The sequence below is a fragment of the Priapulus caudatus genome, unplaced genomic scaffold (genome assembly GCF_000485595.1).
Source record: "Priapulus caudatus unplaced genomic scaffold, Priapulus_caudatus-5.0.1 Scaffold322, whole genome shotgun sequence".
NCBI lineage: Eukaryota > Metazoa > Priapulida > Priapulimorpha > Priapulimorphida > Priapulidae > Priapulus > Priapulus caudatus.
Genome location: NW_014577383.1, coordinates 116,403 through 134,735, shown reverse-complemented (window position 1 = coordinate 134,735; position 18,333 = coordinate 116,403). Strand labels below are relative to the sequence as shown.

Genomic DNA, 18,333 nt, shown 5'->3' with positions numbered 1-18,333 from the left:
CCGCTCTCTAGAGGTGAGCACGCATAACTGTCCTCTCTCTAGAGGTGAGCACGCATAACTGTCCTCTCTCTAGAGGTGAGCACGCATAACTGTCCTCTCTCTAGAGGTGAGCACGCATAACTGTCCTCTCTCTAGAGGTGAGCACGCATAACTGTCCTCTCTCTAGAGGTAAGCACATATATAACTGTCCTTTCTCTAGAGGTCAACTGTACGTGCCATCTTCTGCGTCGTGTGTCGTGTGCCATGCATTGACCGTCTGCGTGCGTTTCCACGCTCTCCCTCTCTCTCACAGGCGAAGCTGAAGAATCAAATTCACGACCCGAACGCACCCGAGCTCGTGCACTTCCTCTTCACTCCCCTCGCTCTCATCGTCGACGCCTGCCGCGACTCCAACTACGCCGTCAACCTGCCCGTCCACGTGGTGGCGCCACTGCTCACGCTCAAGTCGGTCGACATGCTGCAGAACTGCCTCACCTCGAAGGAGTCGGAGCTGTGGGAGTCGCTGGGCGAGGCCTGGACCGTGCCAAGGTGAGTCCGCGGGGGTGCGGGCGTCAGGGAGGGTCGGAGGGAAGGTGGGAGGGTGCCATCGGTGGGTTACCCAACCACGCTCTTTTGTGCGGTTGTGGGGGAGAGAGAAAATCGTCCGTGGTTCCAAAATTTGTATTTGTCGCGATGATGTTTTAATTTTTGCGCGTGTTTAATGTACTGTATAGTATTTTCGCGAATTTCGCAAACGCGTCTCCAACCGCGAAAATAACAACACGCGAATCATTCATACCGAATAATACCGAATAATACATAATTCACCGACCGCGAAATTAACCACTTGCGAAATTGTCTTCCACTTGCGAAGTCTGAATTCGCGAAAATATCTGTACGCGAAAAATACGGCTTATACAGTAGTTGTTTTCTTGTTCGTGTGTTTTCGCGCAAGATGGTGGCTTAGAAGTGAATGTTGTGCAGGTGCCTTCTTTCATAAGAGTCATGAGCTCATCTCAGGAGAAACTGCCTGCTGGTAGTCCACATGAACCATCCCATAAATAGTCGTTTTACATCTTAGTTATAATAACCATTACGAGAGCTACATACAGCCCTACCTGACTACTAATTACTTTGCTTGCACATGGACACCTTTACAAGGGCCATGTACATGCTTACCTGACAAATAATTACTTCACTTGCACATAAACACCTTTACGAGTGCCATGTACATCCCTACCTGCTTAATAACTACTTCGCTTGCACACAGACAACTTTACAAGGGCTACGTACATCCCTACCACCCGGTGTTTGCCGACGGTTGGTCGCCCGGGATAGAGATCGATGATCGGGATAGGGTCGCAAGCCAGGCAGCGACCACCGCACGCATAACACACGGAGACGACATATGGAAGGCACAGAACGAGGTAGGGATCATGCTCAACGCGTGTTCTGCACTTACAAACGCTCACAAAGTCGATCGTATCTAGTTTAAAATGAAGATTATGTTTTCCGCGGGGTCATTTTTTGAGTTTTTGTCTTCGTAGAAAGTGTAAACGTGTATAGAGTATGGTCTATAGTTGACGATTGTTATTTAAAGCACCATTCCATGTTTGTTTCTATTCCATCCGTAAACTATGGCGCCTACGATTGTATTTGGGCGAATATACCCGAGTGAGAATAGTGTCGACTAAACAAAATAAAGTAATGCGGAGGAGAAAGTGAGGAAGTACATATATAAAAGCAATACAAAAAAAATACAAAAAAATATAATATATATAAAAGTAATATTTGCGGCACCTGAACCGTGCGTTGACGATGAGGTATCGCATGTTTTCTCCACCAGGCGGAGGAGAGGCAGCAGCACTATGCACGCTACGACGACCGCGACAGCCGCTACTCACATCAGCCCTCGCAGGAGCGCTACGGCTCCGAGATACGCTACGATCAAGCCCCGCCCCCGGACAGGTACGCTCTCGTCACTCACCAGGTGGCACTACCTGTCGATTCATGTGGCGATTTCGAAGCGATTCGTCCGTGATTTGCGCGAAACAATTATGCTGTGCTATAACTACTATATTACCTTGTATTACTACTGTGCAGATACCTATGCTTTGGAATAACTGCAAATAGCAAACCCAGTACCTTTCTATACATATGTACACGTTTATCTACCATTCCATCTTCACCTTCGTCGTATTAAATATTCTGTCTCAGTTTCCTTCTACACGTATTAAATGGACGACACCTCGCTGCACTTCAGTGGTTCTTCTCTTGGCGATTATTTTGAAGATTTGGATAACTTCCTTCTACAAGGATATGTGTCGACATAGTGTCATATAATAGTGTAACAACAGATATGTAGCCTTCAGTGTTGTTGGCATGCTGCCTCAGCTATCATCTTCTCTCTCAGCATCAATCCGCTGCTCACCCATAGCTGGATGTTTTACCGTACACATTGTACATACATATATATATATATATATATACATACATACATAATTATATATATATATTACATACATACAGTATATAGTGGCGATTTTTGTTTTGTTTACCGTCACATTTACATACTACATACATAGTATATTATATATATACATATATATATACATACATACATACATACATACATACATATATAGTGGATGTTTTACCGTCCACATTATACAAACATACATATATATATATATACATACATATATATATTTATACATACATATATATATATATATATATACATACATACATATATATATATATACATACATATATAGTGGATGTTTTATATATTCACCGTCGCTTGCCCCGCAGGTTACGCGGACCGGAGAGCGGTTTGGTGCCGACTCACGGCACACGGAGAGATACGAGGAGAAGCGACAGGGAAGCGACTACAAGCCGCCAGCTAACGATTACCGCGGACCGCCGCGCCGAACCCAGGTCAGTGACACATACCTGCCTCAGCCTCTGAGGGTGTGGACCGGGGGGGGGGGGTGCTCCATCCACCTAGATTTTAAGGACTTGAGCAAAGGGAAGACCTATAAATAGAATAGGCCTGATAAGTAGGATTACTTGTTAAATTGTGGTGGGGGCTGCATCCACCTATATTTTAAGGACTTGAGCAAAGGGAAGACCTATGAATAGAGTAGGCCTGATAAGTGGGATTACCTGTTAAATTGTGGTGGGGGCTGCATCCACCTATATTTTTCGATGAAAATAGAAAGGGCCTGATGAGTGGGATTACCCTTAAAATTGGTGTGAAATGTCACATGGTTGTCCGTGGGCCAATGCATGCCCGTCTCAAATACACCCGAGTGATTGTATTCGGTAATGATTGATTAAACGTTAATTAATATCGTTAATTAAACGTTATTATCGATGCGCAGGTTCGACGCACGACACAGCGAGGAGAGATTCTACGACGGGCAGGGGCAGACGAGCAGACACGGATCACAGTACGAGTCTCGCCCGCCGCCACCCGCTGACCAGTACGTACACGCCTCCTCGCTCTCGCTCTCTCGCACGATTCAGGTCGCTTCGGACGTACAACGCGCCACGCCGGTGTAGCCTGTTGTTTTGCGAAGACGTAGGATTGCATGCGCTTTTTCGTTCTAGTTACCGAATTGGGCAGCGTGAGAATGCGCGTGCACACTTTTTAAAATCTCGCTTCCTAAATAAAATAAGACTTTGCCGTGTCACAAGGCACGAAAATAAGTAAGCGTAGAAACAAAAAATACAAAATATAATATATATAACAATATAAATATAACAATCAAGCGCAATATTGCTCACCCGCATTTCAATCGGCTCGCCTAACCCAACAAAGCGCGCGCACGGAAAAATTTCCTGCGAGTTTTTATGAAAATCCTCGCACGGCTAACTCGCCGTCACTCTCGTCAGCAGGCGGAGCCACATGAGCAGCAGTCACGTGATGCACGAGCGCGCGAAGCAGCAGATGGACGACCCGCTCGACCGGACGCGTCGCAACTTCGATGAGACGCAGTCGTCGTTTCTCAAGCAGCTACGCCACGCCAGCGGCAAGGCGTACGAGGTGACGTACGACCGAGTCGGCAAGAACGAGAAGGAGCTGACCGTCTCCAAGGGAGAGTTCCTCGAGGTGAGAGGGGGGAGGAGGAGGAGGAGGAGGGAGAGGAAGAGGAGAAGGAGGGGGAGCGGGAGGAGGAGGAGAGGGAGGAGGAGGCTGCAGTGTGATCGCTAGGCATGTGAGGCGTTTGCCTAATTTTGTTCTTTTTTGTTTGATTATTTCATTGAATTTTTTGTTTGATCTTGTTTATATTTGTGTCGTTCGTTTGATTTTTGTTTGATTTTGTTTGTTTTTCTTTAATTTGGTTTAATTTGCCTGTTTTCTTAACATGCGTGTGGGGCATTGGTTTCCCGCACACGCTCGAATGCTGCGCATCGACTCTCCATTAACGTTTCTGCACGTTGCCTCTCTACCCTGCACAGATCTTGGACGACACGCGTAACTGGTGGAAGGCGAGAAATGCTTACGGCCGGATCGGACATGTGCCCTACACGATCCTGAAGGCCTATGTCGAGACAGACACCGGCTACAATTACGTAGGTTCCCGCTACTAGCCACCGCCGCCGCCGCCACGGTGGCGCCCCGCGGTGGACATAGCCCCCCGGCCGGATGACATAATTTAGTGTGAATATAGCGGCAGCGTCGGCGCGGCTGGACGTACAGATTGTGTGTTACGATAATGTGTAAATTTTCATAACGAGGTGAAACTAATTAGTTATAATTAATATAATTTAGTGGCGCGCAGCGGCGGCCGCGATTCGTCGTCGTAATGTCCGATAATTCGCGAGTCGCTCTGCCGAGCGTTTCCCGCGCGCCTGATTGTGTTGTTCGTTACATACTAGGTGTTTTTGTGTTGAATCTAATGCATCGTTCAGTGCCAACAGAGGGCGTGCTCTGTCATCGAGTGTCCCGTATGTGTGTCTATGTCTGGTGGTAGTATCTCAAGTTCATCGGTTGTCGTCATTGTTTAATACCTACAAGTGCCCGGCGGGCGATCAGGCGGGTGTTAATTCTTGTTGCATGATCGCGCGAGTCGGTGTGGCTGAGATGGAAGCGTTTTTTTCATGCTGTTACACTCGTTGGTTTAATCTGATCTTAGTCGGTAGCGCCTGCACCAGTCGCTGTATTCAAATGTAGAGTATCGCTCCTATGAGGACAGGTATGTCTCTACCTGCAATATCTACACACTATTTACAGGTATAATCTGTAATACAGGTACGTAGCCTGCAATATCTTCAGCGTGGCAGCAACAATGTTGCAGATGTATCAGGCCTAAGATAAAATATTGCTTGTTTTCCCTTTACCGACCGACTCGCCAAAACGCCGCTACTCGACACATTTTATTGGCCGATTAAAACAAAACAAAAATTATTTTGTTTCGCCAAAAAAAAAATCAAATTCGTTCCGCAAAAACATACACAAAACAGAATATACAATATACATACACACATCTTGCCAAAACAAAATAAAAAAGATTTTTCACTTACCTACCTACTCGGTACCCTGAGAGGCGAGTAGGTAAAGGGGAAACAAACAATTTTTTAAGGGTGGCCTCGTGTAGGTGTTGCTGCATATCGTGTCTTGTACGCATCTTCTCTCGTCGGTGTATAACTCGCCATGGAATCAATGCGCGTGTGCAGGTGAATCACGGTTGTCTCTGTGGTGGCTTGCGCAGGTGTGGTGGCTGCCGCGTGGTGGTGATCGTGGGATGGCTGACCGCCTGCCAGCGTCGCGGACCCGTACTCGGCTAGACACCGCACACGGTACATCACCCCCGCTGTCGTAGACACCTCACACAGTAGTACATCCATCGCCCTCGCCTGTTTTGCTCGAGTTGCTTGTTTCAGGTGCTGCATGCATGATGCCTGATTTCAGATGCACGCGGGTGAGCCTGAGCCTGAGAAGGATTATGAGACCCCCAGCCCTCCCCCTGCACCAGCCCCACCGACCCCTCCCCCCATGATGACCAAGCCCCCGCCCACAGCAGGTGAATCTTGTGTGCTCGAGCATGGGCTTTATTTTGTTTTCGAATCGTCATTGGAGGAGGGAGCAGGGAGGATGCTGGGAGCTGGCGCGGCGTATCTCGATAAATGTGTTCTGCCCGGTTAACCTTCACTGACCTTTGATGACATTGGGGGGGTCCTGTGAGAGGAACTGTCCCCCAGGATTTGATAACAGTCGCCACCTCCCGGTATTCTCACTGCTGCGTGATGCCTCCTTCGTAACATGTCGTCGCAGAGATCTGTAACATGCTGTCATGGATACCTGTAACATGTCGGAGATCTATAACATGTTGTCACAGTGATCTGTAACAAGCTGTCATGGATACCTGTAACATGTCAGATCTGTAATGTGTTGTCGGAGATCTATAACATGTTGTCACAGAGATCTGTAACATGTCAGAGATCTATACCATGTTACAGAGATCTGTAACATGCTGTCATTGATACCTGTAACATGTTCCCGATGATCTGTAGCTTACTGCACCAGTGTATGTTTGTTTACGCATTTTTCTGTTGTTCTCACAATTCAGGCAGTATTGTTTTCAAGATTTTGTTGTTCGTAAATAATTATTGTATTATATAATTATAAAAGAGACGGAGAGAGAAAAGCAGTGGATTTATATAGACGGAGAGATGAGGAATTTTCACACTATTGTCGTCGCAAAGCCAAGAGCTTTGCAGAGTTATGTGAAAAGATCATTAGCATAATGAATCGTCCATAATTAGCATATTATATAATTAGTAGACATTACATTCATACGAGGCAGCTAAGAAGAAGTGAGGGTATCTGCACAGGGCCAGGGTGTGCTAATAGCTTGAACTTGTGTGTAGAATATTCTACACATACGTTCGTGATAATAGTAACTGGTGATCATTTAGCTTTTCTAGACTCTACGTATCAAGCACTCTGTTCTACTACGCGCGCTCTCTATGATTATTCGTCCTAGGGTAGGAGTTTCATTTCCAAACTGACGAAATCATCGCTTGTTCATAATTCTATCATTCTTCGTATTTCCCGAGAAACATTCGTTAGAATTCTGGTAATTATGATTTCCCGTGACAACCCAGCTGTGCCTGCGTTATCGAAATTTTCTTTCTTGTACAGTTTTGTGGGAGCGCCCTGTGTCGGGAGAAACGTTTACTAGTGTGCTAATAATGGTCACAGGCGTATATAGAGGCCTGTAAAAAACCACGTGTATAATATGGAAGAGGGCAATTATGGGTGTATCGGGTGTATTTTTAAAGAACTTTTTATAGTTAACCCATGTTTCAGAGAGGCGATATATATATTTATGTGCCGGTAATTATTGGTGTGTATACTCACGCACCGTTTTCTACTGTTGATGATGATGATGATGATGATGATGATGATGATAGCAGTGCGCAGCTGCCCCCTCCCCCAGATGCAGCATCCCTACACTTAGATATCTGATGCGTCGCCATGACGACGGCACCTGTAGCATCCTCGCAGTCTCAACACAGAGTTGATCGTTGGTGATGGGGTACCCATGGTCGCGAGATATATCTGTGGTGAGATTGGCATGCATGCTGTCATGGTGAGGTGGTGGTGGTGGATATCTGTTAGTAACACAAGCACGCCCGAAGCACTAACCTTTACCTTACTTACTTTGCCTTACATTACCTTACTTAACTTTCCCTACTTGAGAGATAATTGCACCTGTTCAAGCAGGTTACCAATAACGCATCATGCTCGTTGAGTTCTTAGGCGGATTAGAGTTCTATTCCTTTCTGTAAATTCTAACGCTTTCCGTTAATTTATCAATCTAAATACGAAACGATAAAATTCCATTTATTTAACGGGGACACCCCTGCTCTTAATGACGTCATTAACAACACCTATACTCTATGGGGTCTAAAAGAGAGGATGTGTGGAGCTTGTAGAAGTCAGTGGCGGTCTATCGTAGAAGCAACCGTTACACGCGTACTAACCGATAGCTAACTCAACAGTGGGATGGTGGGAAAACCATAGTGCTATATCAGCAGTGTCATAATATAGATATGTTGATATTATGTCTATATATTATCAAGAGCAGATAAAGAAGGGAATCTTTATCTGCTCTTGATATTATGTCTATATTATGTCACCCCTGTTGCTGTCACTGTTCTCTGCTGTTCTCCCTAGCTAACTCGGCAGCGGTGGGAAAGCCATAGTGCTGTCACTGTTCTCTGCTGTTCTACCTAGCTAACTCGGCAGTGGTGGGAAAGCCATAGTGCTGTCACTGTTCTCTGCTGTTTTACTCACGATTAACAACAATGCATGCGCGTGCGCAGGCACGTCGATTCTCTACCTCCATACGCCGTAGCGGCAGACACAGTAAGGTCTGCTCGTGCGTTAACCATGCTACCCTTCCCTCTAGCTCAATGGTTCTTAACCTTTTTGAGTCGTGGACTCCTTTGAGAAACTGGTGAAAGCTACGGACCTTCCCCAGAAAAATGCACAGAAGCACGTAAACACAAACTATTGCATGCGCCTGGTTCACGGACCCCCTTAAAGCCCATGCGCGGACCCTAAAGGGGTCCATGGACCACAGGATAAGAACTCCTGGTCTAGCTGTAGTTTGCAGTAGACAGTGCTTTGTCTGTCGTAGCAGTAGCATCCACATGTCTCAGTGCTACGTCATGTTCTCTTCTGCTAGCCCACGTGACGCGCAGACGACCGCCATGTTCCCGTGACGTCACCGATCCTTCCCTCTGCTAGCCCACGTGACGCGCAGACGACCGCCATGTTCCCGTGACGTCACCGATCCTTCCGTCTCCACTCAGATAGAGCGGGAAGGTGTAGTTTGTGGTCATTGACTGTCGCCGATCGTCTTTGTCGTATTGGGTGTGCCGCGGTCGTGGCTGTCGGGTGTCCGTCTCACTCTCACCATGCCTTCTCTTCCACCTCCTAGCGTGTTGACAGTGTGTTAGCGACGTTGACACACCGTCGATTAGATGTCCTCTAGCTCTGTTTGCTGTGAATTCAAGGTCACGTTGTCAGAAACAAATTAGTCTTCACATTGACCTTTTTCTCGCAAAACCACACATCTTTATATACATTAAGAAACTCGTAAGTTTACGGGGATTTTTGTCGACGGTCTGTGAGAAAAGGTTCGTGTTAGGACTCATGTTAAGACTGATTTTGTTTCTGAAAACGAGCCCCAGAGTGTAGGGCGGTCTGACGTCACTGCCAGCGAGTGGGCTAAAGCTCCCCTTTGGCTACCCACATGCCGGACATCGTCGCGGCGTCGCGTGATTGGTGCGTCGCATGTAGTGGGCGGGGCGAATGATGTCTCAGTGTGTTCGCCTCCTGTCCGTGTTAGAAGGCGAGCGTCCAGTGACGTCGCTCGGTCAAAGGTCATACAGGAAAGGTCACGGGTGCGTTTGGGAGATGCATGGATGTTTACGTTGCCGCACGATAGATTGCGTGCAGGTCGCTCGTCGATGTTTGTGCATCAGTACGTGTTTATTTCTTCCTGACGTTGTTTGCATGACGACTGTGACCCCCCGCATCGCCCGTGTTTTATTACAATAAACCGTGTTATTCCCAAGCTTGTTTCTGTTCCGGTGTTTTTGCTTTTTTGTGTGTGCGTGTGTGTGTCGCCGCTGTCGCTTGTAGCATGCTAGGCGTTTAGAATGTGTAGTAAAAGTTTGCAATCTTCAGTGAAGCACCGGTAGCAGTGAGAGCACTAGACGGAACATGCGTGACCGAGGAACCTGGGGTGTGGGGGTGAGGAGGGGTGGGGAAGGCAATAATAAACGAGAAAGACTTACTACTGTTGTTCGAATCGTAGCGGTGCAGTACAGTTCCAATCTGTTGTCAACGAATGTAACTAAGGCCACCATTTTTCATTTTGTTGGTTTACAGAATTTTTGTTGTTGTTGTTGACTCGGTAGGGTAAAAAAAAAAAAAAAAAATGTTGTTTTGTCAGATAAAACAAGTCAAAATACAGTGATACTGTTATACATGATATTAAAGTATTTTAAGAAAACTAAATGAAAACAAAACTCAACTTGTAATTAATTTTACTTTTATTATAAACTATTTGTTTATGAAATGTTTTTGTTTTTTACATAAAAAAATTTTTTATTCATATTTCTTAGAGAAAAGGTCGGCGGGAATAAAAAAATACAGATTTGCAATTTTTTTTTTTTTCGTTTTTCTTGAAAATTCGGGTCGGCGGATCTGTAAACCAACAAAATAAAAAATTATCGCCCAAGGAAGTAATGAAAGGAATGGAAGGGAAAGGGACTATGTAAGAAAGTAAAGACACCGCTTATATAGCATGTGCACGTGTGTAATCAGAAATTTTGTTGAAGAAAGAACCACCATAGACGAACGCTTTAATAATACAATAATAAGCTAAACGTATCATCACATATATTTGTTGCAGTATCAGTTATAATTTAGTATAACTCAAAAAAGTACTGATATGTGCTGTAGATATTAGAAAAGAAAGTAATGCCTCCTAATTTTGTTAATATATTTTTGGTATGAACAAAAATTTAACTATATATATATATATAGGGAGAGAGATAGATAGATAGACAGACAGACAGACAGATAGATAGTCTACATGTAGAGTTATAATCCCTAGTAAACATGCCCCAAGCGTCCACCATCGAGCGTATAGTGAATAACAAATAATTAACGTTCGCCAAAGTGTCACCATCGTGTTCTCTGCTCTGTGTTGACCCAGACGGATACAGCTCCCTCTAGTTAATACCCACAAGCTTTTCTCGTAGCGCGGTGTGTCACATAGACTCACTCGTACGATAGGTGCTTGCTCGCGCGTACGCTTGCCATGATGACGTGAGGGTTTTGTTGGTGCTGTCAGATGTGAGAGCGGAGAGGGTATCGCACAAGGTTCCGCAGAGAAAACCGGATCCGATACTTCGCGGGAAATCGGAGCAGACGCCTCGGAGGGCGTCGGATGATCCCGCATCCGAATCGGATTCCGTGCCAGAGAGACGCCCGGAGGTAGACTGGATAAACGCCCCGATACGGGAGACGCAGCTGCGCTCGGTTCCGGATTTGGTACCGGAGAGGAGCCCTCGGGATTCTCCCGAGAGGAAGCTAGCGGCGTCTCCAACAATGAGACCAGTTGCACCACCGATTAGGATCCCAGAGAAGAAGCCGGTGGTAGCTGCGTTGGAGGAGGAGGCTGAGAAGATAGGTATAACTAACTGTGCGTCCTCTCCATTCCTGTACGCCAGCTAGCGCTCGATTCTATCAGGAGGGAATAAAGATCATTCTGTTTGATTATTCAGGGCCATTGCTAGCGGAGGGCAAGGGGAGCAACCCCTTCTCCCTCCCCCAGAGAAATGTATATACATACATGGTCAATGGTCAGTGGCGGGTCACCCTCCCATAACGAAACACGCATGTGGCTTCACCATGATAAACTGCATCAGCATCATCGTCGGGCCATTCGAAATTCTCACTTACAAAACTTCGAAAGTATTTATTTTACGTTCGACAAAATTGAATCGCAATCATGATAGTTAATAATAATAAACAGTACGCAACGAAGAGTGAACTATTTAGACAATACCCTCTCTGATTCTATTCTGTCTCTTCTATCCTATCATCCTCGTGAAATGGAGACCTCCAGGACGCACATACTCCTTCCCCATACCTCATGTAGATTCGACACTAGCTTATTGCTCTATGTTAGGTGATAGTTGCGCACTACAATAGAATTCGTGTAGAAAGAATTGTGAAAGAAACTAAAGAGAATGCAAAGAGGAGATGTAAGAGAGAATTAGAGATTTACTTTACGTGAGCGTGAGAAAAAATAAGCTCTATCTCTCTCTCTCTCTCTCTCTCACTCTCTCTCTCTCTCTCTCTCTCTCTCTCTCTCTCTCTCTCTCTCTCACTCTCTCTCTCTCTCTCTCTCTCTCCTCTCTCTCTTTCTCTCTCTCTATCGCGCTCTCTCTCTATCGCGCTCTCTCTCTATCTCTCTCTCTCTCTCTCTCTTTCTCTCTCTCACTCTATCGCGCCCTCTTTCTCTCTCTCTCTCTCTCTCTCTCTCTCTCTCTTCTCTCTCTTTCTCTCTCTCTCTCGCACTCTCTCTCCCCTCTCTCTCTCTCTCTCTCTCTCTCTCTCTCGCTCGCTCTCTCTCTCGCTCTCTCTCTCTTTCTATTTGTCTTTCTCTTCCTCAGTGAGAGACTTTGCAAAACGAATTAAGAAATGAATAAAAGAACCCCGTATTTAAAGCGCTTACAGATCAGTCCTCAATTAATAGTAACTAATTAATAAATCTTTGTGTCTAATGTGTGGACAAAACTAGGTGACGCAGTAATATATACATAATATATATGTATATATATATATACATATATACATAATATATATGTATATATATATTCATATATATATCTGTATGCGCACGTGTGTGTGCTTTTCCAGGGTAAGGGTGATCATGCGTGCGTGCATGTGAGTGTGGGTGTATATGTACGTGCGTGCGTATGTGTGTGTGTTTACATGCGTGAGAGCGCGTGCGTACGTCCGCGCGTGTTTATAAAGCGCACGTCAGTCGCTACATCTCCTCCTCCTCCTCCTCCTCTTCCTCTTCATCCTCATCCTCATCCTCCATCTCTCGGTGGCAGCAGACGACTCACAGCAGGACCGCCTCCGTGACGAACTGAAGCAGAAGATGCTGCTGTCGCCACACAAGCTCAACATCCGGCGTACGGCGTTGGCCAGTAGCAGCATATCCGGTACGTCACGTCCGGACCAGGTGCAGCAGTGGCTCAAGGAGAAGCAGTTCAATGGCAGGTGAGATGTTGAATGCACGCACGCACGCGCGCGCACAAACGCAAGCACACACAAACGCACACCCACCCACAGAGGAAGGAGAGGGAGCGAGCGAGAGAGAGAGAGAGAAAGCACGAGAGCGAGCGAGAAAGAGGGGGAGAGAGAAAAGGACAGAGAGAGAGGAGTGAGGCAGACAGAGATCGGGAGAGATATACAGAGAGAGAAACAAAGAAAGATAGAGACTGAGATAGGGGGAGAGAAAGTGATGTATTAATCCCCCTTCTCTCTCTCTCGTGCGCGCTCTCTCTCTCTCTCTCTCTCTCTCTCTCTTGCAATTATTCTCTCTTTCTCGGGCGCTACATATATATATACACTCCTCTCTCTCTGTCGCTTCTCCCTCCGCCCACTTCCCTCTTCCTCACTTCCTTACTCCCCTCTCGCGGATTGTATCGCCCATGACCAGTCAAGCATGGAAAAACATTTGAAGGGAAATGGCCGTATTTCAGCCGAAACTTTTTCACTCCCCGAGGCACAAAATGGGGATTTACGCGTATAATACACGCGCACGCGTGCGTGCGACCATGCCCGCGTGTGCGCGTTCGTGTGCGTGTGTGTATGTGTGATTATGTGATTATAAAAACGCGTATTATAGCCGTATATCCACTTTTTGTGCTTTGGTGGGGTGAAAATGTTGCGACTGAAAACCAGCCATTTTCGTGTGAAGGTTTTCGCGTGCAACTGGTGCAGTGGGCGATACTATCCGCGAGAGGGGAGTAAGGAAGTTAGGAAGAGGGAAGTGGACGGAGGGAGAAGAGACGGAGAGAGGAGAGTATATAGGGATATAGTATATGAAGAGGTGGCTTCCTCTCTCCCCTTCCTCTCTGGCTTTGACATCTTGGCATTTGATGCTCTTTGACATCCTCGCACAAAGAAACCTCGCAGATTCTCACGGAAACGGAGCGCGGAGGGGCCTCCAGTAATAATCCCCCTTCTCTCTCTCTCCCTCTTCATCTATCTGTTTCTCCCCCTCTCTCCCTCCTTCTCTCTCTCTCTCGCGCTCGCTCTCCCCCCCCCTCTCTCTCTCTGTCTCTCTCACTCACACTCCTCGCGTTTCCCGCTGCAGTGTGCGCGACCTACTGGACGGACTAGACGGTGCCTCTCTCTTCATGCTCAAGGCATCTGAGCTGGAACAGTATTGCGGTAAAGTGGAGGGCAGGCGACTTTACAGCCAACTTCAACTACAGAAGAATATCTCAGGGGTAAGGCCTTATAGCTACGTAAGACAACAACGTTCCTTACACTATATATATTATTATTACATTAAAAAGGGGATATTCCTCCAGGGACCGTTTAAACTATTGGTTGCGATGTCTAACTGCTACTGCTTTTACGCGGACCCGCTAAATTTCCGACGTTTTATATGCGAGCTAGGATTTGATATATCGCTAAGCTCTAAGCTCAACTGATGAAATTATGACAAATAAAGAAGAGTTTAGGAATTAAATAACCATGCTGTTGTTGCAGTACCAAACGATCAGCTCTCGTGAGTTGGACACCCTGCTTCATATTCGACGTCAGGAAATCGACGAACTCTAGCGGAATTGCATCAGTGTTCTTCAGCAACTAATAACTAAGAACAACAAGGCTTCCGAATTATTTCTGCCGCGGTAGAAATAATTTATCCCCGGTTGAATTATGTGATACACGACATCAGATTGGGTAAAAGGCCAATTATTTCAACCGCGGTAAAATAAATTATTTCTGAGTACGACGGCCAGCGATAGACGTAGTGGCTATTCGTTGGTATAGACAGAGGGAACTAACTTGATAGGGCTGGTGTCAGAGCTTCCATGAAGTCCATTAAGAATAATAATAGAATAAGATGGAAGTGTCAAGTAGATATATATAGCTATACGGACTTTTGTTATTATCGCGCGATCAAGTTTGCGCCTACTGAACATGGATAACGGTAAGCAAATATTCTGTAAAATTACACGAACACACAATAACAAACGCGCGCGCATGTGTTTAAGAAAGATGGATATTATTTTTTATCGGAAATCCTTTTTGTCACATATTTCTATAACACGTGACACTGCATTGTTTCCAATGTACTCGTCTTGTATATGGCCTGTAGTTTAGGTTTGGCCAGTATTTTACTTTTAGTGAACACTTAGTGAGGCGTGTAGTTTATAACCGTAAAAAGACGGACTGTTAAGTTAAATTTGTACAAGCGACTGTTAAAAATGAACACGAATAATAAACAAACCAATAACTTACACTTTGGAGTTACTTTACTTTGCCACCACCACTATAATATGTGAGCAATAAATATTATGAAATAAATAAAAAAGTCGCATTTTTAAACGTTTTTATTTTTCAAACAGTTGACCGAATTTCTGGCAAGGATTTCAAAATAGGCTAATTTCTCATTGTTAATTTCTCATATGACATACGAGAATATCAAACTACATTCAACAAACGATATTCCTTCTACACCCAGCACCACCGTATTGGAAGCAAAAATCAACCACACACCAAAATAATCATATTGTAATCTCTTATAAAACGTTCACCCTGCCCCGGGTATTCAATATCGTTAAAACGCACGCGCACGCTAACAAACATAATTAATATATAGCACGGCAAATGTATATGCCCGGTAGAACTGTGTGGTCTTATTTTTATAGCACACAATATTTAGCACATACTACTTACAACTCTTCTCTTCTTTATCACTGCTGCAGCGGACAGCTCGCGGTATCGTGACGGAAGAGAGCCACACGTAACACAGCACCGTAACAACACAATATATGCCACAATAATATAGCAATGACATCATCACATGTTCGCGCTGGCAAACTAGCGGCTAAATATACTCAGATTAATACGTAAATCTCGAATAGAAAAATCATTACCTTGTGTTTACGCAACTGACCACGCGACAACGCGTATCAGTGCAGTTACATGAATGCCTAAATATCTTCCCTACATCGCGAGGTCTAGCAAACGTTGTGCAAAGTTTATATATACATACAAACTTTGCAGGTGGTAAGACGTATGGCATCATAGTTAGTAAATAAATTACATCCACATATACCATCGAATGTGTCCGAAGAAACGTTTAAAGTGTAAACACGAACGTAATAGGTGAGTAGTTTCCAGATCAGGGAAGCGTTGTCCTACTGCAAGTGGAACACGTTCAGCGGTCTATAAATTTATCAATCTTTATGTGCGTGCGCCTGTACAGGGTTTCGGGTTTTCGATTAATTCCATAAGTATATCTCACAAACACCAGTGTTAAGAATCTACCCGTCAATAAAAGCAGGCTGCAGCTACGGCACACGCACGCACGCACGCACACTTAGGAGTTGCAACCATGATTATTAATTACAGAAAAAATTATCAGCAGCGCCCGATTTTTCATTAAAATCGTATAAAAATATAAAAATATTGATATGCTTATCTACGATTTCTAACAAATTTAACTCTGATAACAAATTTATAAAAAAACAAGTAGATAAAATTTCATAGCACGAAAACTTTCACCCACACTTTGATAAAATTCGTCGCTTTTTCAGATAATCAATTAGTCAAATATAACATTCTGCACCTCATCAACATATATGGATATTGCACGGTAAAAAAACAGATATGTTGAAAAAAATTCATTTTTATTTAGAAAACATTCTAGAAATCACGATATGAAACAAGGAACAAGAAACAAGGAACAAAGACAAGAAACAAGGAACAAAACCACAGAGTAAGTTAATCAACGAACACGATCACGGCTGCTTACACTCTCACAAACAGAAGACAAACAACCGCAGCATTATAATAACAGCATCATAACAATAAAGGGACTGGGAGCCGACAGCTACACCATACATACTCCAGGAGGTAAATACCAGGATGGACGCTGCAACTCCCCGTATGTACACTTACTATACACCGCACTCGCTTGGTTTTTGATCATAAATTTTGCACAGGGGAGAGATAGTGATCCGCTAGGGGACGGCTCTGATTGGCTAATTTTGTCTCTTATTTATTTAATTTTTTATTATTTTTGGCTAATTTTGTTTTATTTTAGAATTAGGGTTGGGGTTAGGGTTAGGATTAGGGTTAGGGTTAGGGTTAGGGTTAGGGTTAATTTAACTGATTTCTATATCCACAACTTATTTATACTAATAATGCACCATCTAGCGGATCACTATCTCTCCCCTGAGACCTACTATTTGATCATTCATAACCGCGCCATCTTTATTGATATTACGCCACTTTCTTGGAAGACAATGCAAATCAATGTATCGCGTAATAAACGTGTGATCACTCGCTGTCAGACAGGCGATAACAAATAATGTATAAATTATTACTTCATACCCTAAACACAGCACGGCTGTGGTACAGGGCACGTGTCAAGATCAGACGCAGCAAACACGCTCTGTAACAACACGAATATATTTCCAAGTAGTCTGAGTGTGGTTCAAAACCCACAACAAATCCACCAAAAATCGTCAGTGTGGGCATTAGTCAGATGAAACTCAGACTAGTTTCTAAGATGAGGTCTGAAATGCCTGGTGCGGGCATAAAATATGTATAGCCTTCAAACAAGATCCCTGATTGCCAACAATAATAAGAAATATAGTGGTATATGTATACGTAATAAGAAACCCACAAACGCATTAATAGAGATACTTTATAGTGAGGTTGGTAAATAAAGCTGACAGAGGAATGAGAAGGTTACGAAACCACCAATCCTTTCACCTTGTGTTCAAAGATTCAATGAATCAGCCAGCATTTGTTGAGCTGGTGCTCATTAAATTATATATCAAAAGTTGGAGATCCCTGACTGCAAATTCTATCTAAAAAAACAGAAAGATACATGCTAAAAAATGAGGTGTAGCTAATAAGAGGTAGATATAGTCTAAATCACCGATAAAATGACATTGTGGCCAAAGGTCACAGAGAGATAAACCGTCAACAACGACATGACTAAATACTGGAAAAAAGGTTACAAATGATGAAAAGACAAGAGGTAGAGAAGTCACGTCTGTGTGACTCATATGACCTTGGGGGGGGGTCTGAAGTCTTCATTTCAGGTATTTAACAGATAATCAGAGGTAATCAGGTACAGGTAGAAAAATCACGTCTGTGTGACTAATCACTTGACCTTTGGGGGGTCAGAAGTCTTAATTTCGGGTATTGACACTCCAGGCCATGTGCATATAAGACATTCCACAGTGGTGGCGTCTATATCGGCATGTGTGTCTGTTCGTAGAAATCAGGTTCTTCATCGTCATTGTCTTTCGCGTCTGCATCTTCTTTATCGAGCTGCGTAAAAAAACAGAGTAGAAATATGAGCAGAATTAATGCATGCATCTACTCTCTGGCATACAAACCTCGAATTTACGTGAATCTGTCTAAATTTGAAATGCGACATAACTGTTACACTGTATACTATTATATACACACGTGCGCACGCATGCGCGCACACACGCACGCACGCACGCACGAACGCACGCACGCACGCACGAACGCACGCACGC

At 44.5% G+C, this 18,333-nt stretch overlaps 2 protein-coding genes across 2 annotated transcripts in view; one reads left to right on the top strand and one right to left on the bottom strand.

The window, feature by feature from the left end:
* The window catches only part of LOC106809006 (epidermal growth factor receptor kinase substrate 8-like), a 47,046-nt gene extending 31,913 nt beyond the window's left edge, over positions 1-15,133 (top strand). Inside the window, exons 12-23 of the mRNA XM_014811945.1 lie at positions 293-528; positions 1,250-1,406; positions 1,826-1,947; positions 2,794-2,919; positions 3,366-3,467; positions 3,880-4,096; positions 4,447-4,560; positions 5,900-6,011; positions 10,866-11,204; positions 12,640-12,808; positions 13,911-14,046; positions 14,312-15,133. Of these exons, the coding sequence (XP_014667431.1) occupies positions 293-528; positions 1,250-1,406; positions 1,826-1,947; positions 2,794-2,919; positions 3,366-3,467; positions 3,880-4,096; positions 4,447-4,560; positions 5,900-6,011; positions 10,866-11,204; positions 12,640-12,808; positions 13,911-14,046; positions 14,312-14,383 (1,902 nt within the window). The 3' untranslated portion in view covers positions 14,384-15,133. The remainder of the gene's footprint in view (positions 1-292; positions 529-1,249; positions 1,407-1,825; positions 1,948-2,793; positions 2,920-3,365; positions 3,468-3,879; positions 4,097-4,446; positions 4,561-5,899; positions 6,012-10,865; positions 11,205-12,639; positions 12,809-13,910; positions 14,047-14,311) is intronic.
* Positions 15,134-18,037: 2,904 nt separating this feature from the next.
* Positions 18,038-18,333, bottom strand: part of LOC106809005 (anion exchange protein 3-like) — a 10,841-nt gene continuing 10,545 nt past the window's right edge. Inside the window, exon 13 of the mRNA XM_014811944.1 lies at positions 18,038-18,118. Within this exon, the coding sequence (XP_014667430.1) occupies positions 18,038-18,118 (81 nt within the window). The remainder of the gene's footprint in view (positions 18,119-18,333) is intronic.